General features: G+C 43.0%; 1 protein-coding gene across 1 annotated transcript in view; it reads left to right on the top strand.

Moving 5' to 3' along the window:
* The window catches only part of ANO2 (anoctamin 2), a 355,270-nt gene that overhangs the window by 260,203 nt on the left and 68,455 nt on the right, over positions 1 to 26,612 (top strand). Inside the window, exons 17-18 of the mRNA XM_058442076.1 lie at positions 13,219 to 13,293; positions 26,135 to 26,330. Coding sequence (XP_058298059.1) covers positions 13,219 to 13,293; positions 26,135 to 26,330 — 271 coding nt within the window. The remainder of the gene's footprint in view (positions 1 to 13,218; positions 13,294 to 26,134; positions 26,331 to 26,612) is intronic.

The raw sequence follows: 26,612 nt of genomic DNA, 5'->3' as shown, positions 1-26,612 counted from the left end.
ATTTCATCAAGAACTTTAAACGAATGCTCTAAGGATCCGTTCTCCAGTCTGTGGGCTAGAACATAAAGAAAAGGACCCAAATTAAGCTGCGGGCCTGGAGCTCAGACTAAGAAATTCTATGTGACCCAAAGGGACAGGAAGCACTAGGCGGAGGAGCTAAGTGTGGCTGCAGGATGGCCGTCGTAGAGGTCTTTGTGATCAGCACAGGAGGCTCATGGCCTGCTCGCTAGAGGCAGGAGGGTAGATCAGATCATAGCTGGGTGTCACGTAACACTCCTTGCTGCAATGCATATGAGAAAAGCTGCTCTTCAAGTCTGTGGGCCACGCAATTGACGGTTTTTCGCAAACTATTGAGAGGTTGCTATGAACCTTTTGCATTTTTTCCTTCGGTTTTCCTCAGATCTATGAGATTGGCATTGGTGTGTCACCTGAGGCAGTGGCACAAAATTGCTTTGTGGGGTTCTTCCTATGCACAACTAGATTTGACCAACCCAGCGACTGAATACTCATTCCCAGTATTATGAGCATGGAGCACCACCAAAATGAGTCCGGCTATTGTTTCCAAACTCATACCCACTCTCTGAGTCACCCATGCAAATGAATTCTGTGATCAGTGTGACCCGAGTGCTGGATCCATGTTGAATGAGACTTGGAGTTCCCTGCTTTTATGGAGCTGATGTTTTCCTTAAAAAGCCAGTTAGGAGATGAATAAATAAACAAGGTCACTTTGGATAGCAATAAGTGCTGTGGTAGAGAATAACAAGGACCAGGGATGGACAAGGCGCGTGGGAAAGTTCTCATTGTGGGAGTGATGCTGGAATCGAGAATTGAAGGCTGAGCTGAGGGAGGAGCTGGGTGGAGAGAGAGGAGAGGAGTCATGCTAAGGTTTTGCTATGGAAGCCAGCTTGGCATGTTCTAAGAACAGGAAGGAAGCCAGTGTGGCTGAGATGGAGTACAAAAAAGATTGCATGGCAAGAGATGAAGTTGGAGAGGAGTCAAAGCCCAGATCATGGTAAGCACTGGAGGCCACAGCACAGGGTTTAGATGTATTCAAAGTTCATAGTCATTTGGCTTAAGATGTTCGTATGATGGTATAGAAAAGGCTGTATATCAAGGATTCATATGTCAAGATGCTCCTTGACTTACAGTGGGGTTATGATGGATAAACCTGTCATAAGTCAGAAATATTATAAGTAGAAAATGCATTTAATGGCCTGATAAACCTGTTGTAAAGTTGAAAAATTGTAAATCGAACTATCATTAAGTCAGGGACCTTCTGCAGTACTCATGGAGGTTGCTGATAGCTTTAGGCTGGCCTCTCCATTTGCAGACAAGAGGGCTCAGAGAGGGATGACGACTTGCTTGCCCCAGGCCTTCCCACCTCATTAGCAGCAACCCATCAAAGACTCATTGTACCACTATCACAAAATAAAAGGGCCTCCCTTGAGAGTGACCGGGGAGAGGCGTCTCCAATCCCAATCCAGGCAGGGCACACAGCAGAACAGCTGGGATTTAGGGAATGGCCACAGAGAAGCTCAGCCCAGTTCTGGAACCCAGGGAGAACAAGGCAGCGAGCTGAGAAAAAGAAAGTGGAGCTGCAAGCTCTCTGGGGAGCCAGAAAGAGCAGAGTAAGTGAGCTGGACCCCAGGAGGGGAGAGAGGGAGCCAGAGTGTTTTTCTATGTCTGCTAGGAAAACCAAGCAGTGGGAGGAATAAAGAATGTTTTCCATTTTAGCCACAAATTACACTGCGTTCTGTCCTGGGCTTTAGGCATGCCTGCAGACTTAGGTGCTGTGCCACATGACTGCCTCATGCCCTTTTGCCAAGATTCCCCTCCTAGACTGAGGCCCTGTCCCTGAAGTCTTTCTCTACTGCTGGAAGGCTTCGAGGGTCAGTCATAGGTGAGTCCACGGGGCTGAGGGGTGGGACCTGGAGGCTCAGCTTCAGAGAGGCTGGGTGTGCTTGGGCTGTGGGGACCAAGACCGTTTTGCAGGCTGACATTATGGTGACAGGAGCTATGGGAGACTAACGCTCAGTGAAAGGAGAGATATGCATTCGAATACTGGCCTCACTCCTCTGGTCAGGCCATGAAGGCTTCCTGGAGGAAGAAGTATTTTAAGAGGGAGACCTAAATTGAGAAAGAAAATGATGAAGTTGGTGGGGGGACCTCTGCTGCTATAGTAGGTGCTGTTTGTGAGAGGCCTTGAAAGCTCGCCCAGCAGAGAGAGCATCAAGCAGCTTGGGTCTGGGGACAGTGGGACCAGGTGGTGGAATGAGTTCACACAAGGCAGTTGTGAGACTTTGGAATAAGAAGAGCAGCCCCTGGGTTTGTGCTGTAGAAAACATTGCCCATAATTAACTGAGTTTCCTTATCAGTTAGGGCCACAGGGTCCCTGGTGGATAAAGCAATGATGATGCTGATGCTGATGATGATTTTAATGATGATGATGATGATGATATTGATGACAATGATAATATTGATGTTGATGATTATTGATTTTGATACAGTGATATGATGTTGATGATAGTGATGATAATATGATGATGTTGATGATCTTGATAATTATGTTAATTTTGATGGTATGATTATGATGATGATAACAATGACGATGATGATGTTGTTGATGATGATGATGATAGGCAACAAGTATTGGGTTCTAACTATGTGCCAGGCACAGTTCTATGCATATTCCATGCATTACCTCATTTCATCTCCACAGCAGCAATCTCGTACTGTTGGCACTATTTTCAATCTCTTTGTTATGGGTGAGGAAGTGGAGGTATAGAGAAGTTGGTAACATGCCTGAAGTCACACGTTCAATAAGTTTGCAAGCTGGGAATTGAACCCAGGCAGCCACCTCCAGGCTAGACCATACTGCAGTATTCCCAGGACATGGTGGGATGCCCAGCTCCAGCAAGGAAGAAGAAAAGGGGGATGAGGAGAGGGAGAGAAAGACAAATGAGCAAATAATATTTTTTCTCAAATATAACTTTTGGTCCCATTTCACAGATTGCTGGCCCTGAACCTCACTATCTCTTTCTCCTTTGTTTCAGTCAACATATGTGTGGAGGGCTAAGGTGGCCTGAAGTCACAAGCCAGGAGAGCACAGCATAACTCCTCTCAGTTTACGGCTTGCATTTATTTTGTGAAAGCAGCCAGAGTCCCCTCTCTGCCCTTAAACATGTGCCATTCTGTGAGAGGCTAAATTTATGGCATTGGCTGCCAGAATTATTAATCTCTACCCGAAATTGCACTGGGGAATCCCCCACACCCAGGGCAACTGATGCACACAGTGGGCTGGCTCATAAAAATGCGTAAAGCTCATTAACCAGAGACCTTCAGCCATGTGAGACCAGATGGCCACTTGCACCTCCTCCCTGAGCCCAGGAGCACCTGGGTTTTCCTTGATTCTCATCTCTGACAATGTCCCAGGGGCCCTCAAATGGAAAAGTATACTGCACTCCAAGCTGGGTGACAGAGCAAGACCCTATTTCAAAAAAGCATAACAAAAAAAATGGAAAAGTATATTGCACTTCTTCACATTTCTCCTCTCTTTCTGGAGTTTCGCTGTTTGTCAGCCTTCCCTCCTCTAAGCGCTCCACATATTCATGTCTCCTCAAGCCAGCCATATCAAATCATAATGTGTCATGGAGGCACCCAGCACAGGAATCTCATAAGTGGTGCTTGATCAACTTTAGGAGCTTGTGTTCTTGATGAGGACTTTGGAACGAACTACTGCTATTTGACTCTTTCTCAGACATAGTTGAACCTGGGCTTTAGCCTTCCACTGCCACCCCCACCCTCAATCAAGTCAATCTCTAAATCCCACTCTGCCATGAATCCTTTTGTCTGGGACCAGCTCCTATCTGTCATGCAATTTAACCTGCCCTGGTTTACTGAAGTCATTCTTGGAAACAGGCTCCCCCAAGTGACTTCCCTCAGAAACCCTGTCCCGACCCTGCCAACTCTCTCCATCCACAGTTCCCTGTGGTGTCTCTGGCCACAGGCATTTGGCTTCAGTCACCTCCCAATCCGTAGAAGACCTCTGCCTGCTGCAATGTCTGTATCCCCTGTCCTGGGAAATCAAGGCAGACAGAGTGTCCATGAAGACAGGGATGAGAAATTGTCCATTTTATTTCTACCTGCCACTGGCCTCAGTGAATTTTAACAGTGTCTAGGCAATGCCCTGCATGCCTCCTTACATAGAGAGGGATCTAAGTGAGGCTGGTTAAATGTTACCAAGATTGTTTTCAGGGTTGAGGTCCTGATAGCACCTGATAGGAGACACACTGGTTGAACAAACAATTAAAGAGCTTGCACTATGTATCTGACACTATGCTTAGACACCAGCTATATGGCCTGTGCTCTCCTGGAACTGACAGTTCATGAAGAGGAAAGACAAGAAAATCAATAGGTACAGTGGATGGGGAATGAGTCAGCTGTGCAGGGCCTGAAGTAAGCCATCAGAAGTACGAATGGACAGGAGGGGAAGATCAGGAGAAGGTTTAAGAAGTGGACCCCACGACACCTGGGGCTGATCAAATGTGAGTGTGGGAGGAAATAACCCAAGGGAATGCCTTTGTTTCAGGTGTTGCCCGCTCAAAGGGTCATGGTTCAGTTCACGTGGTTGAGTTAGGATAAAAAAGAAGGTTTAAGGAACAAGATGATCCATTCTTTTTGGGACATTTGAGCTTAGGACATTCCACTGAAGATGCTCACCAGGCAGTTGGACAAATGAGTTTGGAGTTTAACAGAGAGATCTGGGCTGGTGATAAGAATTTGAGGGTCCTCAACAGGTGGGTGGTCACTTTTAGCTAGGAAAAGAGTATGGGGAAGTGCTGTTATTAAACTCACTGCAACCCTGTGTTCCCTCCAGCTTCTTAAGAAAGCAAACTATAGCTGCTCTCCCCTCACCTTCCATCCACTTCCTCATCATCTGCAGTGTTGGTTTTACTCCCACTACTCCCTTGAAATTTCCTCAGAAAGGTTGCAGATGATCTTAATGGCAAATTCTAATGGATGCCTTGCTGTTCTTAACTTACTTGATCTCTCTGTCAAGAAGAGCTGTGCCTCTATGTCCCTTCCTGAGTTTTAGTCACACTACTCTCTTCTGACTCCTTCCAATATTTTGGCTACTTCGTGGTCCATGTATTTTTTAGATGACAGAGCATTGCACCACATGAGAGGCTGTGGAGTACAAGGAAGGCACTGGACTCACACACATTGGATTCCAGAGCTGCCACTTATTCACTTGTGAATGAGTTCCATAACCTTCTGGAACCTTCAGGTCCTACGGCTATAGAATGGGAATAATAATCACACCTCACGAGTTATTGCAGTAATTAAATGGGATATGTCTAAGGCACATAGCCAATTGTCAGTCACATTGCAAGCAATTTAAAAGTGGTGGCTCTTATTTTTTGGTGTGTCTGCAGGCTGGGTGGCCATACCCCACAGAAGGAAATGGTTTAAGAGGGTGAATACAGTTCCCTGACTAGCAGCAGCACAGCAGCAGCAGCACTCACTGTACCTGAAAACTTATTAAAAATGCAAATTCTCAGGCCCCATTCCAGAGCCACTGAATCAGAATCTTTGGGAATGGAGCCCAGAAATCTGTTTTAACAAGTCCTGCGGATGATTTTGAAGGTACCTGCAAAAGTCTGAAAACAGTTTTAAGATAAAGGAGAACAAAGTCCTTGAGGAGAGGCTGAGATTTAAAGGAAAGGCGTAAAGACTGGCAGTCAACAAGAGGGAGGGACATCCCTCCAAATGAGACAGAAAGGTCAGATGTGAAAAAACGAAGATAAAATTGTAGGTGGCAAAAGGAGAAGTTGAGATTCTCACATGATGATCTTGAGTTTTTTTTTTCCCAATAAAAAAGTGAAGTTATGTAATGAGTGGGAGAAAAGGGATAGAAGAATAGGGGACTTGCATAGAGAGAGGGGCAATTTGGACACAACTGATGGGTGTATAGAGGGATGAAAAAAGTATGGCCAGGCAGCAACGGGGGCACAACTGATGTTGCCAGTTGTGACTGTATAGTGACATCAATCCATGCAGTTGTGTAATTTTTTCAGTGGCACTCAGAATCCCTTATCTTATTGAGAAGTGGGATGGCTGCTCTGATTCAGTATGAGGCACTGTTATGTGGCTCTGTTGGATGAACTCAGGCACAGGAGCATGTGTGTGATGTTTAGTGTGACTGGAGTGATAAGCCAGACTGTAAATAAGAGACTAAGAGTAGTGGAAGAATAGGAAGTGAAGAGTTCCAAGTATCAACATTACTTGGACTGCGGTGAAGAGCTGCTGGCCAAAGTGAAGTAGGGTTGACATTAGGACATCGAGGAGCAAGTCAGTTTCTGGATCTCAGTTGCTTGTGATGATGGCAGGATTGGGGAAGATAGTGATGCAGATGATAATCACAAAGTACAAGTCCTTATGGCTGAATGGTGTGCACCCCAAAGGAGAGGCTCTCATAGACAGAAGAGTAAAGGCTTGGAAGTGATAGGCAGACAGCACCTCAGCTCCATTCCTCAAACAGTACACAGAACTGAATGCAAGTAAGCAATTGCTTTCAATATTTTCCACCATCGGAATAAATCAACTACTATGGCATTAAAACATAATTCATGTTTTAAAGGCCCCTGAATATTATTTAGAATTAAAAATCTAGAAGCAAGCATTCCTTATAAAGGAACCAGTTAGCAACAGCCTTCTCAACAACTGAGCAGAAATATCAGAGGCCCTGTTCTGGTGTTGCCTGGAATGAAGTCACTGACTAGCCATGGGTGTGTCACCTCTCATCCTGTGCCTCAGGACTGATCTGATCAGTAAGGAACTGGATTATTTGTCCTCTATGACCCCTGCTAGCCTACTCTCAGATGACTTGCTATCTGCTAGTTAGAAGTGTCATTCTGTTCTGATTTTTGATCCTTCATGTCATATTGAAAGATGCACTGTAGATTACCAGGTAGTCAGGAATCTGAGTTAACCTTATCTACCTAAAACCCTGCTGCTGTGTATAATACTAACCTCTCGTTACACGGACCCATTTGGTTGTACTCTGTGTTGTGGTATCTCCATGCTTTTGCATATGGTGCTTTCTCTGGAATACCCTCATCCCCCTTTTCATCCTGGGAAACTCTAATCATTCTTTAATCACAGTTGAAATGTCTCCTAGTCATTGAAGTCTCTCCTTAATCCTCTGGGCTGGAAGTCACTCCCTCCTCTATGTTTCCATGACACTTTGTATGTCACATCATGTCATAATTTGTGTTCATCTTTCTCGGTTTCTGCTACTAGCTAGGGCCAACAGTGTGAGCTGTTCTTCTATGTATGCCTAGTGCCTGGTGCTAGCATGATGCCTGGTACATATTTGATGTTCAATGTATGCCTCCTGTATAGAAACAAGAGTAATACAGCTCACAATTATACAGAACTTATAATTTTCCAAGTACTGTCACATATGTGGTATACTCATTGAGTGCTCAGTAAGGAAAGTTACCAGTTGTCCCATTAGACCCCATTAGAGATGCTGATTTGAGAACATAGATAATTTGAACAATATGCCCTAGGTTGCTCAGCTTATAAAGAGGTGGAGACAGGGAATGAAGCCCACGTCCTGTATTTCCAAATCCATTGTATTTCTCTTCTCTTTGCCACTGCCCCCCAAATATTTGCCAGAACATAGGGTCAATGTATGAACATTTTGATAGAAGCCAGTCTGACCTGTTCCTGGCCCTCTTGTTATTATCTGGAGGGTTGAGGCAGATGATGATAATGAAGCTGCCAGTGAGGATGGCAAGATTTGGCTTCCTGTCCTTTGTGGGCTTCCCAAAGAATGAGGACCACAGCCTGCTTCTTTTGAAGCCCAAACCCAGTTCCACTCCAGTCCTGGTCACTTGGCATTTATCGTCTTCATTCTCTTTTTAGGGTTGGGAGTAACCTGCACTGGTTTCACACTGGTGTGACTGAGTATCTCTTCTTTACAGTCCTTCTTTAAGCAAATTCAAAATATAAAAATCTGGATTAAAAACCTAGGCGACTCTGTAGATACTGCCCCTTCAGAGAGGTGGAGTGTAATTCCCACTCCTTAAGTGTGGGCACTTTGTGGCTTTCTTCTGAAGAGTAAAGTATGGAAAGGAGAAAAAAAAAAAAAACTTTGCAATAGAAAAATCTGACAGATATTATCTCCACCAGGAGATCAAGGTTGACATCATCAGTGATCAGTCATATTCTAGCCTGTACCCTTGATATGATGTGATGAAAATGGCCCCTTCCCTCTGTGGTCTTCCTCCCCCAAATGCATAACTTCAGTCTAATCATGGGAAAAACTTCAGACAAGCCCGTGTTGAGGGACATTCTGCAAAATACTTGACCAGTACACCTCAAAACTAACAAAGTCACCACCAACAAGAAAAGTCTGAGAAACGTTCACAGCTTAGAGGAGTCTAAGGGGGCATGACGACTAAATATCATGTGTTTTCTTGGAGGGGACCCTGGAACAGGAAATGGATATTAGGTAAAAACTAATATAAATGGTATATTATTAAATTTAAGTAATATCAGATTTTATGTTATATTTATAAGAAAATATGGATAAAGTATGAACTTTAATAGTACTGTACAATATCGGTTCATTGGTTGTGAAAAATGTACTTAACATAATAGTGGAAACTGGGTGCAGGGTATATGGGAACTCCTTTGAAGCTTTTCTATAAATCTAAAACTATTCTAAATTAACAATTTATTTAATAAAAGAAAGAAAATAGAGGAAGGAAATACCATATCTTATTAATGGAAATTCAAAATGGTACACCCACTTTGGGAAGTTGTCTGGCAGTTTCTTATAAAGTCAAACATACACTTACCCTATGACTTGGTAATTCCATTTCTTGGTAATTATCCAAGGGAAATGAAAACCTATGTTCACACCAAAAACAGTGCACAGCCACTTTTACAATGGCTTTATTCATAATTGCCAAAAACTAGAAACAATTCAAACATCTCCCAAATAGTGAAAGGATAAATGAACTGTGGTACGTCCACACAGTGGAATATTATTCAGCAATAAAAAGGAAAAAACTACCAAGACATGCAACCACATGGACAACATGAATTTCAAATGCACTGTGCTAAGTCAAAGAAGCCAGACTCAACAGCCTGCATACTCTATGAATCCACTTATATGACATTTTGGAAAAGATAAAACCAGAGGGGCATAAAACAGATCTTGTCAGGTTCTGGGGATTGGGGGAGCTGATAGACTACAAAGGGACATGGGAGAATAATGGGAAGTGATGAAGTGATGGTATTGTTCTATGTCTTGATTGTGGTTGTGGTTATATGACTATATATTTATCAAAACTTACAGAACTAAACACTAATGAAGGTGAAATTTACTGTGTGTAAATTATATCTTAATGAAAAATGAAGCCAGCTGTGGTGCCCTATGCCTATAATTTCAGCTAATCTAGAGGCTGAGGCAGGAGGATCACTTGAGCCCAGGAGTTCGAGGTTGCAGTGAGCTATGATCGTGCAACTGCACTCTAGCCTGGATGGCAGAGTGAGACTTTTTCTCTAAAAAAAGAAAAAGAAAAAAAAAAAAAAAAGAAAAGAAGAAAACAACTCAAGGATGATTGCCACTTTACAAAATTATTCTCCAAGGGATTTGTTTAAATAGCACTCTCACCTATTGCCTTTTCAGTGATTTCATTTCCAAATGTTTAGCTTGCCAAAAGGGCACTTATGTGGTTTTATTACTGTGCTACTTGCTGTCTGGAGGCTCAAAATGGGAGCCATCATCAAGGGACATAGACACAAAGAGCTGAGACAAAGAATCTAGCACAGAGGACAGCTAGGCTCCTGTCTTAACAATGATTGCATTAGCCAAGTGCTTTATAGTCACCTGCTTTTGATATAATCATGAAGCTGGTTAGACCTTACTTTTATGAGCCTTCCAGTTTACAAAGCTCTCTCATATGCATGCACTCATGTGATCCACACAATACCTGGGACACTTAGGTGGGACAAGTGTTATTTCCATTTTAAAAGGAGAGAGGGGTGCTAAGAATTCTCATATACCTCTGTGTGCCTGCACTCTCTTGACCTGCTTCATAGGTTGGGTAATTTTAAATGCATGGTAATTTGATGTGATAGATATAACTGTATTTTACAGATAGGGCACATAAATTATTTTACAGATAACGAAGCTGATGATCTGGGAATTTCCCAAGGTCACTCACCTAAGAAGTACCAGAGCAAAGAGTTCAGAACTTGGATGTCCTGGTTCCAAGCCTACTTCTGCTTGTACTGTCTTATATGCTGGCTATAGGATTTTTAAGCAGAGTGTGTTTAAGTTAAGGATATTTTGCTGCAAGTCTTCATATTGTTAATGTATCCGTGAATGGAGAGTTTTAATTGGCTTCTATTATTAGAGCCAGATTATTATAAGTAAAGACTACTTTACTCACTGTCGTCTTTACTAGTGACTTTGGGAGCTTGGAAGACAGCGGTGCAATCTTTGTGTTTCTCTTGGCTTCTTATGTTGGGAGAGTGTCTGAATGCATGAGCGCTGTGTGTGTGTTGGGAGCTGTGACTTCCAGAAAAAAGAGATCACCAATGTAAACATGAGAAGGGGTGATTTTTCAACATACACTAGAATGTTATATCAAAATGAGCATTTTTTCTTTAAGTTGCTTTGAGAGGACATTTAATTGGGTTGCTTTTTAGTTATGTGTCATTTTTATGCAAAATAGTAATGCCACCTTCCTAATCAGGTTTAGCTTAGAAGTGCTTTTCCTTGTTTCCTTGGTGGCCTCTGAGCTCCTCCTGGGCAGAGCTGAACCTTCTCCTCAGCGTGTCCTCAGTATCTAGCACAGAGCCTGGCCCATTGGCACTGTTCAGACTGTGTTTGTTGAGTAGGACTGAACCAAAACTCCGGGGATGGCTCAGGAAAAGTCCCTCCCTGGCCCCTCAAATTTCTCTTCAGAATCCCTATTGAGTGTTATCATTCGTCGGCCCATCCTCAGTTTTCCTTGTCAACAACTTAAAGAAAAATCTTTTAAAAATACACTTAGGTGGCTGGGTGCAGTAGCTCACGCCTGTAATCCCAGCACTTTGGGAGGCCAAGGCGGGTGGATCAGATCACGAGGTCAGGAGATCGAGACCATCCTGGCTAACACGGTGAAATCCCGTCTTTACTAAGAATACACACACACACACACACACACACACACACACACACACACTTAGCTGGGGGCATGGTGGCATGTGCCTGTAGTCCCAGCTAGTCGGGAGGCTGAGACAGGAGAATCACTTGAACCTGGGAGGCGGAGGTTGCAGTGAGCCAAGATCATACCACTGCACTCTAGCCTGGGCAATAGAGTGAGACTCCATCCCCACCCCCAAAAAATTACCCTTAAGGAAAACGTTAGTGTGTGAGTGAAACGAAGAATTGATACTGAAGGAAAATGAAAGAAGCTCTACTCCCTCTTGATGTTTGCCCTAATTTAGAAGAATATGAATGAGTCTTGTTCCAATCTCATCAGAAATAGGTTCGTATGTTCCTATTTCTTCAGAATGGCCACAAGATGTAGTTACCTTTTTCTCATTGTGTGATGGAAAGCCTGTTGGGCTAAGAGTCTAGCAACCGGATTCTATCACTAAGTCTGTGTAAACCTGAATCTATTGCTTGTTTACATAATCTGTAAATGCAAGTGCTAATTACTAAGTGAATTCAGCTGTAACACTCATTTCTACCACAATTTATTAAGCCAACTCGACCCATTGCTCAGTTCCACGCATGCACTGAGAATTTTCCTCTCTCAGATCCCTTCAGGCTCGCTCCCCAGATAAGCCTCACTCCCAAACTGACCAGGGATTCTTAAACCTTTCGGTGTGTGGGTGTCATCTCTGTTTCCTTAGCCCGTGAACCCCCCAGGAGTAGTGATGGTGTCAATTTTCTTCTGTCTCCCACTGTGCCTGGCACCAAGATCAACGCAGTGGGCCCTAGAGGGATTTTTAGAAAGAAATCTTTTAGTATAAGGACATCCTCCGCTTACAGTACAAGCTTTCAAGGGCTAGATGGCACTGTTGCTAGCACCAAATCAGGTGTGCTTAGACTATCAGTGGTGAGGAGGGGAGAGGAGAGAGAGTGGGAGCCCTGGAGTGCTTGCCGCTGAGCCCCATTCAGACACCTTGCAGAAGTACTCCTGGATTCCTGCCTTACTGGCAGGGAGTGCTCTGCCATACTCTCGGCACCTTCCCAAACACGGCTTCAGATGGTCTTCCCAGCTACCTTGTGTGGTAGGCAGGACAGCTGTATCAATTCTAATTTTATAGAACTGCAGCTCAGAGAAATCAAGTGCCTGAACTAAATTTATACAGCAGAGCTGTTTAATTAGCAGAGCTGTTTACCATTCATAGCTGTTGGCAGCCCCTCCCCTGTCCCCCACCAAATGAGGGTCCGCAGAGCATGCTGAAGGATGACTCTGGTTAGTGATACGATTGTCCCAGGATAATGACCTGGTTGAACTGGACCCAGTCCAAGGGGAAAAAGGTAGGATTCTCAGCCAAGTTGATTGAATGGATCAGCTTAACCTGTGCCTCAAAATGTTTGGATTTGTGACGAGGGGGAGCACATAATGCTACATGTAGCCTCTTTGAGGAACAAAATTGTGGGTAATTTGCACAATTATTAGGCTCTGAGATCAGTGGTTGATGTTTTATTTAGCAGCTGATCTATTTATAGGATGCTGCCCTGTGGTTGGGTTGTAGCTGTCATTTGTCCATTGCTTTACTATATTCACATGGTTCTCACTCAAACAAAACAAAGAAAACTGTCCTGTGTAGTAGGCAGGGCAGGTGTCACTACTGTGCCCAATTTACAGATGAAAAAATAAAAGGTCAGAAATGTTCATAAGAGACATATCTAGGATCACACAGCTGATAAGTGGTTGAACTAGAAATTCAGCCCAGTGTGAGGCTGAAATCAAATTTTGTTTTTTCACTGTAGTTTTTCCAGCCTATGCCAACTTATCTAGAAATTACAAAATTAGGAGGGCTGTTGTTGATATGGAGAGTAAGGCATCAGTGACTAGAAATATATCTGTATAGAGTGATAATGATCAATCATATGCAAATATATGCAAATTGAGAGCAAATTAATATCTGTTATTTGTGCCTCCTGATTGTTTCTACTCTCCCGTTTCTCCCCAGGATGATGAAGATAAACTGACCTGGAAGGATCGTTTCCCAGGTTACCTGATGAACTTTGCCTCCATCTTGTTCATGGTAATTTCCTTGAGGGACCCCTTGCCTGTGACTGCGTGCATGTAGATGCTGTTATGTGACTACTGTGGGTATTATATTCTGCTATGGAAATAATGAGAGACTGGTAAAGGGGAAGCCACAGTCCTGTGTAGAGGGGCAGGGTCTTGTCTATAGTGAGGCCATTGACCACCCATGCTAGAAGTTGGAACTTCCAGCAAGTGGGTTGCAAGATGGTGCTTCCGCATTGAGACAGACCAAAAACTTGGAGGAGGAATCAGGGAAGACGGCTGCAATTGCAGCAGCCTGTCTGGGCTGTGGGGTGGCTCTCTCTGACGTTTGTGGATAGACCAGAGTCTGGAAGCCACAGGAGATAGCCAGCTTGGGCTTGGTAAGTGTGATTCTTCAGCTTTCCTGTAGTTGCTGGGTTTATTTCCTTGCGCTTTACCTTCGAGTTTGGTACAGCCCTTTTGCAAGACCCAGATGGTCTCGGCTGTGTCAGGGAAAGCTCAGGGAAAACCCTGTGATTCATATTTGAGTTAGATCAATGAAGTGGTAGCAGTTCATTCTGGGTTGCCAGCATGGGCTAGACCGCAGTACCTGAAGCTAGAGGACCTTGGGGAAGGCAAAAATCAGAGGACTAAGTTAGGGTAACTAATACCCCATATCTCTTTATGGAAATATTCCTTACAGTATTCAAGATAGGAGGTTCTGCTTTACAAAGGAGTGTGTGTATTCACAGCTCAGAGCATTTCTAAGTAGGCCTACACATTAGTTGCAGGTGGAAGAGGGATCACTTATTCCAAAAATTGGTTTGGAAATTGTTGTAACTCTGACTCTGGCCTGAGGTTACCACTGCCATTATTTTTGCCATCATGACCTTTAAGTACAGGAACTGTGTTTTCGTCTTAGAAATTTAAAAGGTGAAGGAAACTTAGATATCACCAATTCAACTCATCATTTTTCAGATGAAGTACAGAGTTGATGGGTGCCTTGCCAAAGCTTAGAAGTCTAAATTTGTTTTCTTTTCATTGCTTAACAAGTGCAAGGCATGTGGAATTTATTCAAGAGTATGTGGTGAGTTGCCGTGTGTTAAGCTGTAATGATATAAAGTTAATTTAGCACTTCAAAGCCTCCTGCAATATGCGTATTATTGTTAAAGAGTTTATTCATTCATTCAATATTTAATGAATCAAACGATGTGCTTGACACCATTCTTAGACACTGGGGATACAGCAGAAAACAAAACAAAATAATCCCTCTCTTAAAAAAATTTGCAGACAATAAATAAGTAAATAAATAATTTAAAAAAATAGGTAAAATAGACTTCTATCTCCAGTAGTAGTAGGTTAGGATATTTGTAACATCCTATTTTGCTAAAATTAAAAAAAAAAAAATTGGATAAATATATTTTTCAATCTTCTCAAAGCCTCAAAGGGCTGACAGGATAGGAAGTAATACCAGGCTAAAATCTAAAGGAAAATGGGAATCAAGGAAACAAATACCTGGGCACTAGAGCTGCTTTTACCTTGAGAACATTTTCCCATCTCGGCAAACCTAGGCGTTGGTTTTGGTGGTTTTATGGGAGCAAGGAGGATAGAAATTAGGGATGATGGATGGCCCCAAATGGGGATTGTAACAGGATGCCCTCACCAAATTAAATCAGAACTTCAAAGGGCTATGTTCAGAGTAAAGATGAAACTGAACTATACACACCCTTTCCCACTTATGAGACTACAGAAAAAAAATTGTTATGGATCTAAGCAGAAAAGGGAGAAAAGGGGAAACAAAATTCTGTGCTTAAGAAGTGGCCAGGGGCAATCCCTACTGTGGCTTTCTATCCTGGGTCACCACATAAGAGGATCAGGGAACCTCAGGTTGTGAACTTAACCCAACACTAGTAGGGCTCCCAGGTGCCCAGCAGAAGCAAATACAAGCTGTCTCTGTAGGGAAGCATATTTATGCCAGGCCTCAAAAAATCACCCAAAAGAATTTTTCAAGGGCAATGAAGAGAACACAGTCAAAAACAACTAATTACTCAAGAAGTTGAAGCACCATGTGAAAGAACCAGTGGGAACAGACAGCAAAGACCAGAGATATTGAAAATATCAGTCACAGGTTAAAACAGCAACCTTAAAAATATACACAAGGAATAAGAAACTATTTTGAAAATTATCTAGCAGATAATGAAAACTAACCAATAAACCTCTGCTGGAAATAAATATATATAGAAATTAACAAAAATATTATTGTTATATGTATGATTTTTATATGCCATGTATGTATGTGTATATATATGTGCGCGCACACATTCACACACTCACACACACACGACCATGGATAGATTTTTTTTTTTCTTGAGATGGAGTCTGATTCTGTCACCCAGGCTGGAGTGCAGTGGTGCGATCTTGGCTCACTGCAACCTTTGCCCCCCGGGTTCAAGCGATTCTCCTGCCTCAACCCTGGATAGACTTAACAACAAATTAGACAAAGCTGAAGAGAGAATTTGCAAACTGCAATACAGGCTGGAATAAATTATCTGTAATACAGCATAGCAATACAAAAGATTGGCAATATGGAAGACAGGTTGAAAGAGAACAGGTAATGAATGAGATATAAGGACTGGTGGTTTCCTAATTTGATGCAGTACACCAATCTGTAGATTGAAGAATCCTAGTGAAACCCAGCAGAAAAAGTAAAAATAAATCTGCATCTAGATGCATCATAGTGAAATTACAGAATATATAAGGCACAAGAAAAGTCTCCAAAGCAGCTTCAAATCCAAAGGCAAATTACCTTCAATGGAAAGACACCTGGACTACAACTGATATTTTATAGCACACTGGAAGTCAGAATACAATGAAATGCCCTCTTCATGTGCTGAAAACAAAACAATTTCTAACTAAGAATTCTATGCCCAAGAAAAATATCATGTAGTGATAAGGATAAAATAAAGATATTTACAGACAAATAAAAACTGAGAGTTTGCTATCAACTGAATTGCTCATTAAAAGAAATTCTAAAAATGTACCTTGGATGTGATCCCATATGGAAGCCCATGGTTTTAGAAAGGAATGAAGAGCTTTTAAAGTGGGAAATATGTGAGAAAACCTATATGAACCTTGACTGTGAAAATAATAATGCCAATTCTCATGAGGTTAAAAAAGATAGAACTAAAATATATGCAACAATACTGTGTAAGTTGGGTGGGCAATAAATAGAACAATAATGTTCTAAGGTCTTTAGATTGTCCAGTCTATAAACTGATTTTAAGATTTATATGGAAGCACAAAGGCTAAGAATAGTCAACAAACTCTTGAAGGATGGATATGTTACTCTAATTATAAAACTACAGTAAGTAAGATAATGTTATATTCTTGTGGGAAGAGATAATTAGACCAATGGAACAAAATAGAAAAGCAAGAACCAGATTAATGCAAGTGGCACTGCATATAAGTGGGGAAAAAATGAACTTCTCAGTAAGTGCTTCTGGGACAGTTGGGTGTCCATACAGAAGAAAATAAAAGTGGGCCTTATTCACACCACTCAAAAACATCAATTCTAGGTGTATTTTAAAGATGGACTGTGAAAGGCAAAACAATCGAGTTTTTAAATATACAAGAAAAAAATATTTCCATGACCTTGGGGTAGGGAAGAATTTCTTGAGCAAGATACAAAAAGCACAACCATAATAAAATGCTGGTAAATTTGACTATATTAGAATTAAGAATTTAAGTTCATAAAATACCTAATAAACTCTGTGAGAAGACAAATTATCAGAATGGGATAATATATTTGCAACAACTATAACTCAAAGAATTTTTCTTAACATATATAAAGAATTAAAAAACATGAAAAACAGTAATTCAGTACAAAATAGGAAAAAGATGAATATGTACTTCACAAAAGAGGAAATCCAAATGGCCAATGAGCCTATAAAATGGTACCCAATCTCATTAGTAATCCTGGAAATTCTAATTTAAACCACAATGAGATACCATATATGCCCAAAAGTCTGTCAATAACAAGTGTTGGAAAAGATATAGATCAAAAGAGCATCTTAAACTCTACTATAGGGAGTATAAGTTGTAAAAACAAAAACACTTTGGATATAGTTTGGCATTATCTAGTGAAACTGAAAGTACATATATCCTGGGGCCCAGAAATTCTACTCCTGGATATCTGTCTTAGAAAAACTTGTGTACATGAGCAGCAAAATACATGTACAAGAATGTCTATGGAAGCCCTGCTTATAATAACTCAACCTGGAAACAGTCCAAATGCCTGTCACCACCAGAATGGATACATAAATTGAGGCATATTCATACAATTAAATACTACACAGTCATGAAAATGAGCAAACTAATAGCTATGTATAACACCAAGGGTGAAAAAAATACAGTTTGATTCTACTCAGAGAGTTCAGAGACAATACTCAACTATATTGTTTAAGGATGCATACCTCGGTGTTAAAACTATCAAATGAGCAAGAGAATGATTATCACAAAATTCTGCACAGTGGTTGGATCCAAAGGAGCAGCAGGGATGAGAGATCATGTATGTGTACGGGGAATGCAGAGCTGCTGGCACTGCTGGTCTGGGCTATACTGGTGTTTGTTTTATTCAGTGTGTGTGTGTGTGTGTGTGTGTGTGTGTGTGTGTGTAAAATGGATTTTTCTGCATGTTCACAATAAAATTTAAAAAGACACAAAATACATATATTAAATAGGTTGGTCAGGTAAGTTCTCATTAAGATGACATTTTATCAAGGATCAGGAGGAGGAGGAGGAGCCAGCCACATGGATATTCTAGGGGGAACATTCTGGGCAGAGGAAACAGCAAGAGAAAAAGCCCAAGGGGAGCAATGGCTGGCATCAGGAGGGACAGCGGGAAAGAGCCACAGTGTGGCTGGAGCTGAGCACTCTGCAGTGGGGAGTGCAGAGGGGGGCACAGTGAGAGAAGTAATGAGGAGCCCTGTAGGTAGGGCCCTGGAGACCACAGTAAGGACATGGGCTAATTCTATGTGAGATGACAACACCTAATAGGAGGTCTTGCAAGGAGTGACATGACCTGACATACATTTCAAAAGGATCATTCTGGCTGCTGGGGTGAGAAAATGCTGGTGGAAAGGCGAGGGTGGGAAGAGGGACATCAAGTAGGAATCTGTTGCGATAATGCAAGAAGTGCGGTGGCCTGGGCGGGGTGAGATTGAAGAGTGTTCAGGTGCTGGTTCTATTTTGAAGGTGGACTGAAAGAATTTGATCGTGTGGTACAAAACTGAAAAGAAGTCAAGAATGACTCTAAGGCTTTTATCCTGAGCAGCCCCAAATCTGCAGTTATTCCTTAACTCAGTTGCCCTCGTGGTGGATGTGAGTCTGGAGTTCAGGGAAGACATCCAGGCTGGAGACCTAATCACTATAGAAGGCATTTAAAGCTGTAAGATTGCACGAGATTACCAAGGGAATGAGAGTAGATAGAGAAAATGTCCAAGGACCAAGTCCCAGGACACTGCTATGCTGAAGTTTGGGAGCATGAGGAGGAGACAGAAAAGAGAATTCAAAAGGGATAGGGGAGAATAGAGAGTCCCAGAAGTCAAGAAAGCATTTCAAAGGGGCAGGACAATCAATTGTATCAGATGCCGCTGATAAGTCAGGCAAGGAGAGGACTGAAACTAGGAGCTTGTCTGCTGCCTGAGAGAAAAATCTGTATCATCATCATCGTCGTCATCATCATCGTCGTCATCATCATCAACAACAACAACAAATAGATCACTGTCCCACCATTCAACACATACTAAAAACTGGGTCAATGGTGGGTCATCTTGCCAAAGTTCTAAGTTTTTTCTTTTTTTAAAATTCCATTGATACCTCCTAAAGCTGGACTGGAAAGTGGGAATATTTTTATTGTTCACAAATAATACATAATTATCTCTCCTTTGTAAAATCTTCCCTTTCCCAACCCCACCCAACTCCAAATCTTGATATAAATGCAAGATTCTGTATCAGAACCAATAACTAATTGAAAATCTCACTATGCCTGGGGTCCCACAACTGCCACCAGCAAGTTCCAGGATCTGAACCATGTGGGCAGGAGCTGGGAGCAGAGTGGTGGGAATGGGGGGAGCCCCGTTTACGCATCACCCTTCACAGTCAGGTGCTCAAGCTTGTCCAGGCTTAAGCTTCCAGACCAGGGGGAATTATTAATAGCACTTCTTCTTTACTCTCGAAAGTATTCCAGATTGGACAATACATTATATTGTTTCCTGCCTATTTGATTTTTTAAAATCCTTATTTGGCACTAACTTGTCCCCATTTCTTTTTCCCACTTAAAAAAGCCCAGTTTTCTTTATTTTTTAATTTTTAATTTTTTATTATGCGTTAAGTTCTAGGGTACATGTGCACAACGTGCAGGTTTGTTACCTAGGTATACATGCGCCATGTTGCTTTGCTGCACCCATTAACTTGTCATTTACATTAGGTATTTCTCCTAATGCTATCCCTCCCCCTGCCCCCCACCCCCCAACAGGCCCCAATGTGTGATGTTCCTCGCCCTGTGTCCAAGTGTTCTCATTGTTCAGTTCCCACCTATGAGTGAGAACATGTGGTGTTTGGTTTTCTGCCCTTGTGATAGTTTGCTCAGAATGATGGTTTCCAGCTGCATCCATGTTCCTGCAAAGAACATGGACTCATCCATTTTTATGGCTGCATAGTATTCCATGGTGTATATGTGCCACATTTTCTTAATCCAGTCTATCACTGATGGACATTTGGGTTGGTTCCAAGTCTTTGCTGTTGTGAATAGTGCTGCAGTAAACATATGTGTGCATGTGTCTTTATAGTAGATGGATTTATAATCCTTTGGGTATATACCCAGTAATGGGATCACTGGGTCAAATGGTATTTCTAGTTCTAGATCCTTGAGGAATCGCCACACTGTCTTCCACAATGGTTGAACTAGTTTACACTCCCACCAACAGTATAAAAGTGTTCCTATTTCTCCACATCCTCTGAGCATCTGTTGTTCCCTGACTTTTTAATGATTGCCATTCTAACTGGTGTGAGATGGTATCTCATTGTGGTTTTGATTTGCATTTCTCTGATGACCAGTGATGATGAACATTTTTTCATGTGTCTGTTGGCTGTATAAGTGTCTTCTTTTGAGAAGTGTCTGTTCATATCCTTTGCACACTTTTTGATGGGGTTGTTTTTTTCTTATAAATTTGTTTAAGTTCTTTGTAGATTCAGGATATTAGCCCTTTGTCAGATGGGTAGATTGCAAAAATTTCCTCCCATTCTGTAGGTTGCCTGTTCACTCTGATGTTTTCTAAAGAAAAAGGACTTAGCATTACCCTAGAACAAGGTGTGGGGCATGAGATGAAGGGGTCAGGGTGGTGCTTAGAAGCAAGTAATTTTCTGTGATAAAGTTAGGGTAAGCGAAAGACACCTACTGTATCTTTCATCTCATTCCTTTCTTCACCCCTGTGCTTGAACCTAGGCAGAAGATGCCAGGACCATGGGCATTAGGAAGGTTTCAGGCATGCCAGTCTACCAAGTCAGTTGGGAATGCTTTTCATGGGGTGATGAGAGCAAAGAAATGCCCCAGTGCTATTTCGTCTGCCTCCTTGTGTTAGAGGCCAGGACAAAGACGAATTTCCTCTCCGCCAATCCTGTGTGTTCAGCTAAAGTTTCCTTTTTGAATGGGCCCTCCTGTTTTCTTCTTGTAAGGGGGGGATTGTCAGAGGTGATGTCCTTCCTCTAGAGCTAGGTGCCTGAGCTTTCCTCCTGTGCCCCAGATAGTCATTTTCTTACACTTGGATATTGGGAGTCCTCCTCCACAGCCTGGATTCTTACCATAGCCCCTTCACTGATCTCCCTGTTTGCACACTGCCCCTGACGGATCATCAGCATGCCAACTTTTAAAACCTAAACCAACTCACATCACTCCTCTGCTCAGAACTCTCTGATGGCTTCCCATCTCCTGAGGTGTGGAAGCCAACGTCCTCACGTTACAGGGCCCCCTCCTGGCTGCCTGCCTGTCTCCCACTCCACCCGTCCCCTTGCTCACTCAGTGTCAGCCACTGCCTGCCTGAAACACCCTTCCCTTAAATCCTTCCTTTAGGTCTTTGGTAAAAGGTCACGTTCTCACCTGTCTCTTTCCCAACCGCCCTATTTTAAATTGCAACCGATCCCTATACCCTGTTTGCCTTCTTTGTCTCCACGGTATTTCTCATGCTGAAGGTACTACGTATTTTACCTATTTATTAGTTTATTGTCTATGTTTTCCCACTAGAAGATCCACTCTGTGAGGGTAGTGCTTTCTGTTTCCTTTTTCCACTGGAACCTAGAACTGAGACTGGCACAAGGAGAAGCTTAAGACACATTTTATGAATGACCGAATGGGTAAATAAACTAGGTGGATGTCATAGGCAGCGTACTATGTCGATGATGAAGTTGCTAGTGTGTGTACGTGCCTGTATTTTTATACTTGAGCTACTATTGTATGCCATGCTGGGGATCAGCAGAGGTTACTTGTGCCTTGTGCATTCCTACTTGCTCCTCTTCCCTTTTCTGGGAAGGTCTTCCTTCTTATTCTTTCCTCTAAGTCTTTCCCATAGGAAACTGTCCCTAAACTTTTTTCTGTGGAGTTTTCTCTGACTAATCCCCCTGCTCTCTGCTAAGAGCATACCAGAAGCTCGTGAACGGAGGCCTGTGACTCCATCCAGCTGCTACTAGGCTCATCTTTGTTGTATGTGTGCAATGATTTTCTCAACTTTGCTTCAGAATGCAAGTTTCGGAGGGTGGTGAATAGGCCCCCCTCTGTTTCCTGTCTCTCTCAGTGTAAAGTAGGACTCTGGACTCTGTAGCCTGGTTTATGTTGCATTTTGTTTATGCCCCAGAAGTAAAGTTATGATATTAAAACACCAAAAGCAACAGGAACCATAATAAAATGACCATGTGCCAGGCAGCCAGATCCCCTGAGGCCATTGCATTTTTGAGGCCAAGCATTCCCCTGCTTGGCCTCTACTGTAACTGCGGTACTGTAGAGCTGCTGACCAGCGAATCTTTACCAAACCAGTTCTACAGGAGGCGCTGCTATGAAGTGGCTTAAGGCACAGAATGTGGTAAAAGACGAACTTCCTTTTGACCTAGTTGGAAGAGATTGACCACAAACATGGAATATACCCAGTGCAGTGGTTTGCACAATAAGTGGCCAGAAAATATGTATTGAACTTAATAAAGAAAATCAATAATGTGGGCTGGGTATGGTGGCTCACGCCTGTAATCCCAGCACTTTGGGAGGTTGAGGTGGGCGGATCACCTGAGGTCAAGAGTTGGAGACCAGCCTGACCAACATGGAGAAACCCCATCTCTACTAAAAATACAAAAGTATCCAGGCGTGGTGGCACATGCCTATAATTCCAGCTACTTGGGAGGCTGAGGCAGGAGAATCGCTTGAACCCGGGAGGCAGAGGTTTGCGGTGAGCCGAGATCACACCATTGCACTCCAGCCTGGGCAACAAGAGTGAAACTCAAACAAAAAGAAGAAAAAGAAAAAGAAAATCAGTAATGTAACCACAAGTGGTGGAAATAATACTGGATTTAGTGCTGGAAAACTGGGGTTCTAATGTCAGGATGGGATTGTAGACTTTGGAACCATGGAGCAGGGTTCAAATCCTAAATCATCATTAAATCTCATCTATTAAAGGCATATCTTGCATGGTAGTTAAAAGAATCAGTGCTGGAAGGCCAAGGCGGGCAGATCATGAGGTCAGGAGATCGAGACCATCCTGGCTAACATGGTGAAACCCCGTCTCTACTAAAAATACAAAAAATTAGCCGGGAGTGGTGGCGGGTGCCTGTAGCCCCAGCTACTTGGGAGGCTGAGGCAGGAGAATGGCGTGAACCTGGGAGGTGGAGCTTGCAGTGAGCCGAGATTGCGCCACTGCACTCCAGCCTGGGTGATAGAGCAAGACTCCATCTCAAATAAAAAAAAAAAAAAAGAATCAGTGCTAGTGAAGATATGCATCGAATAAAGACATCTAGAAGGCACAAATGGTTCAGCTGGTATTGATGATGTTATCACCATTAACATCTCAGCTCTACCATACACCCTCCAGACCTTGGATTAATCACATTGTTGCCTTGGGCTTCAGCTTCCTTACGTATGAGACTAAAGACTATACATAGGTGATTCCTAAATGCTAAGATTTAAAAATTTCTACCATGATCCAGAAGAGTAGGGTTGTAGTCCACACCTTGTGGACTTCAGCAAATCGCATCACTTTTCCATACCCGTTTCTTCATCTCCAAAATGGTCACGTGACTGGGTTGGTGCTCTGCAAGTTCCTGCAGCTCGAAAGCTCTGTGAATCTTGAGATGCTCTGGGAAACACCAAATGAGAGATTCAGAGCTTGATTTCTATAGTGGGATAGGAAATTAAGACCAGAGAAGGTAAACCTGCAAAGAACCAGAGAGCTGAAGTGAGGTGTGCCGGGGGTGGGGCTAGGGAGGAAGGGAGGGTGGGAAAGAAGGCTTTTCTAGATAAGTAGAACAGTGCTCCTTGAATTTCAAAAAGAATTCTGTTAAAATGCAGGTTCCAGGTCAGTAGGTCTGGAGTTGTGCTTGAGATTCTGCATTTCAATCAAGCTTCCCGCTGATGCAGCTGGTCCTTGGACCACATTTTGAGTAGCAAAGAGTGTTCTTCCTTCTCTAGTTTAGCAGCTGGGCCTCTTAGAGAAGAACAGAAGCTGATCTTCTCCCCACATCTTCCTTCATGTCCCTCCCACAAGACCCTAAACAAAGGATGTTTTTGCCATTGTTTTTTTCCCCAGTCCGTCTCCCAGTCCCAACCCCAAATACACACACACGCACACACACACACACACACATTCACTCACTCCTCAATACCCTCACCTCCCCAGCCTCATCAATACTTTCATCACTGGTCTTCACTGCAAAAGTGATTTTTGGGGAAAAGAATCTCACACCACATTTCTAGGCTCTTACTGTCTGGCAGTGACAATCCCAGAGGAATGGGAAGTGAAAATGTCTACATCGTTGGAGAGGGGTGATGTCATGTCCAGGTTTTCCCAGTTACACGGTAGTAGTCCCTACTTAGTCCTGGAAGCTGGTGTTTCTGCCGCTCCCCACCCCCACCCTGCAGCAGAAGAGGGGCCTCACACAGAGTGTTTTTCCCATCTAACCTCTCCTCTCCCCACACCCACACATACCCAAACACACACAGCCTTCCTCTACCCAGAGAACGCCACCTTTCTGCCTTCCTTACCAAGGGCTTCTTTTTCACAACACGGCCCATAGGGCAATTACTGGTATTTTTTGAAGCCCACCAGGATAGAGAGCTGAGTCTGCCACCAGCACACCCCAGGTACCCCCCAGAGGTCTGAAAACATCCATACCTGGACACATCTGCAACCCATTGGCAAGCCACTAGAGTGTCATTCACACTGCTTGCAAAGCACCACCCAAGCCAGAGGCCCCCACCTCCCCTCCCCTTTCCTCCTGTGCCTCTCCTCCCCTCTTCTTAACCCCTCCTTCCTGCCTCCCTTCCCGTGTGTGTGTGTGTGTGTGTGTGTGTGTGTAGTCCAGCACAGTGTGTGTGTGTGTAGTCCAGCACAGCTTATTTTTTCAGGGAGCCTTCCACCTGCCGTTTTCTCTCCCCACATTTTCTATTTAGTCCTTCATAGCCAGTGCCCATTCTCTGTCCTGCAGAGGAAATAGGACCTGAACAGTTTCCTTTACAGAAAGAGTCCTAAGAAGGAAGGCCTCTTTCTTGAAGAAGTCTTGACTTGACTGAAGCAAAGTAGAATTTACTGTGAGCGGGGCATGCACCTGGCAGTTGTCTTTCCTTCTTCTGTCCCCTCTAAGAGGCTTACTCAGGGCACTTTCTTCTCATAGCATCCTGTGTTTCCTGGAAATGATCCTTCCTTGGTTGCGATGGAGACAGGAGGGGATGTGGGGACATAAGAAGGAAGAGGGGCTGTTGGGCAGATCTAGGTCTAAGAGAGTCCCTTATTATTCTTAGGTTCTAGAGAGAGGAAATGAGGGGAACCCTTAGAGGTCACATGGCTGTAACCCTCCTTTTGGAGCACAGCAGCTAGACATTTCTTTACCAAATGAAGAATCTGAGTCCTCCATTTCAAGTCACCTAGTAGAGAAATCTTACAGTGATATTTTGTTCATCTTGAGGACTGAGATTCCTAAAATCTCACTTCTGATGTATTCCCTCTTTTCTCCTTTGAGCAACCTTCTTGCCTCTACTTATCAAGCTGTAACTCATCCCTTCTCAACTCAGGTACCTTCAATGGCTTTCTATTTCTTCTCATGAAAACTCCATTTTAAATCCCACTGTCTCCACAAACTATTCCCTGACCACTCAAATTTACTTTCTCCCATGTACTTGGAGTTCCTTCAGCAATTATACTCTTCATTTAGCAGTTAATACATTCTTGGGCATTATTTACTATGGTTTATTTAAAAGGAGTTCGTATTATCTCTTTAGAAGATCAAAAGCTCCCTAATGAAAGAAATTGCATCGTGTGTGTTGAACACTCCACAGGGTCCAGCATGTTCATCCTTATTGTGTGTGTGTGTGATAAATCATTTGGAATCTGACAAAAATTAAGACATTCTCCCCTGGAAAATGCACCTCCACTCAGAACTCTGCCTAAAAATTTGTTACCCACCCAAATATTCCAGACTAATAATATCTGGAATCCCTTGTTACCCAACAAAAGATTCCAGATTAATAATATCTGATAACAGCAAATGGTACTGTTGGCAGAGCAAATGGTAGGTGCTCAGTAATTGCCTGCTGATGTGTACTTCTCTCTGTTTTCCCCAAACAGATTGCCCTGACATTCTCAATCGTCTTTGGGGTGATTGTGTATCGAATAACAACTGCAGCCGCTCTGTCTCTCAATAAGGCTACACGCTCCAATGTCCGGGTGACAGTGACAGCAACAGCGGTCATCATCAACCTCGTGGTCATCCTCATCTTGGACGAGATCTACGGCGCTGTGGCCAAGTGGCTCACCAAAATTGGTACTGTGTCACCGAGCCTTCTGTCTGTCCTAGGCCCTCTTTAAGTCAATGTGTGCAAGGCTTTTGGTGATAATGACCCAAAATTTAAAAAATGGGACACGGACAGGATGCTTTGTACAGTGCATTTTAATTAGAAGAATGGGGAAGTGCAATGTGTGTGTACTCGTAGGGCTGTCTAAGGGCTTTCTCTAAAGGCGGGAATCCTTCCTGTAACATTCTTGATCAAGTCCTCTGGCCTGTGTTGATTGCCTCATATGACAGGACACACTCACTGTGCCCTAA

Source organism: Hylobates moloch, unplaced genomic scaffold (genome assembly GCF_009828535.3).
Source record: "Hylobates moloch isolate HMO894 unplaced genomic scaffold, HMol_V3 SCAFFOLD_8, whole genome shotgun sequence".
Classification (NCBI taxonomy): Eukaryota; Metazoa; Chordata; class Mammalia; order Primates; family Hylobatidae; genus Hylobates; species Hylobates moloch.
Note: the sequence above shows the minus strand (reverse complement) of the source record. Positions and strands in the feature narration are given on the sequence as shown.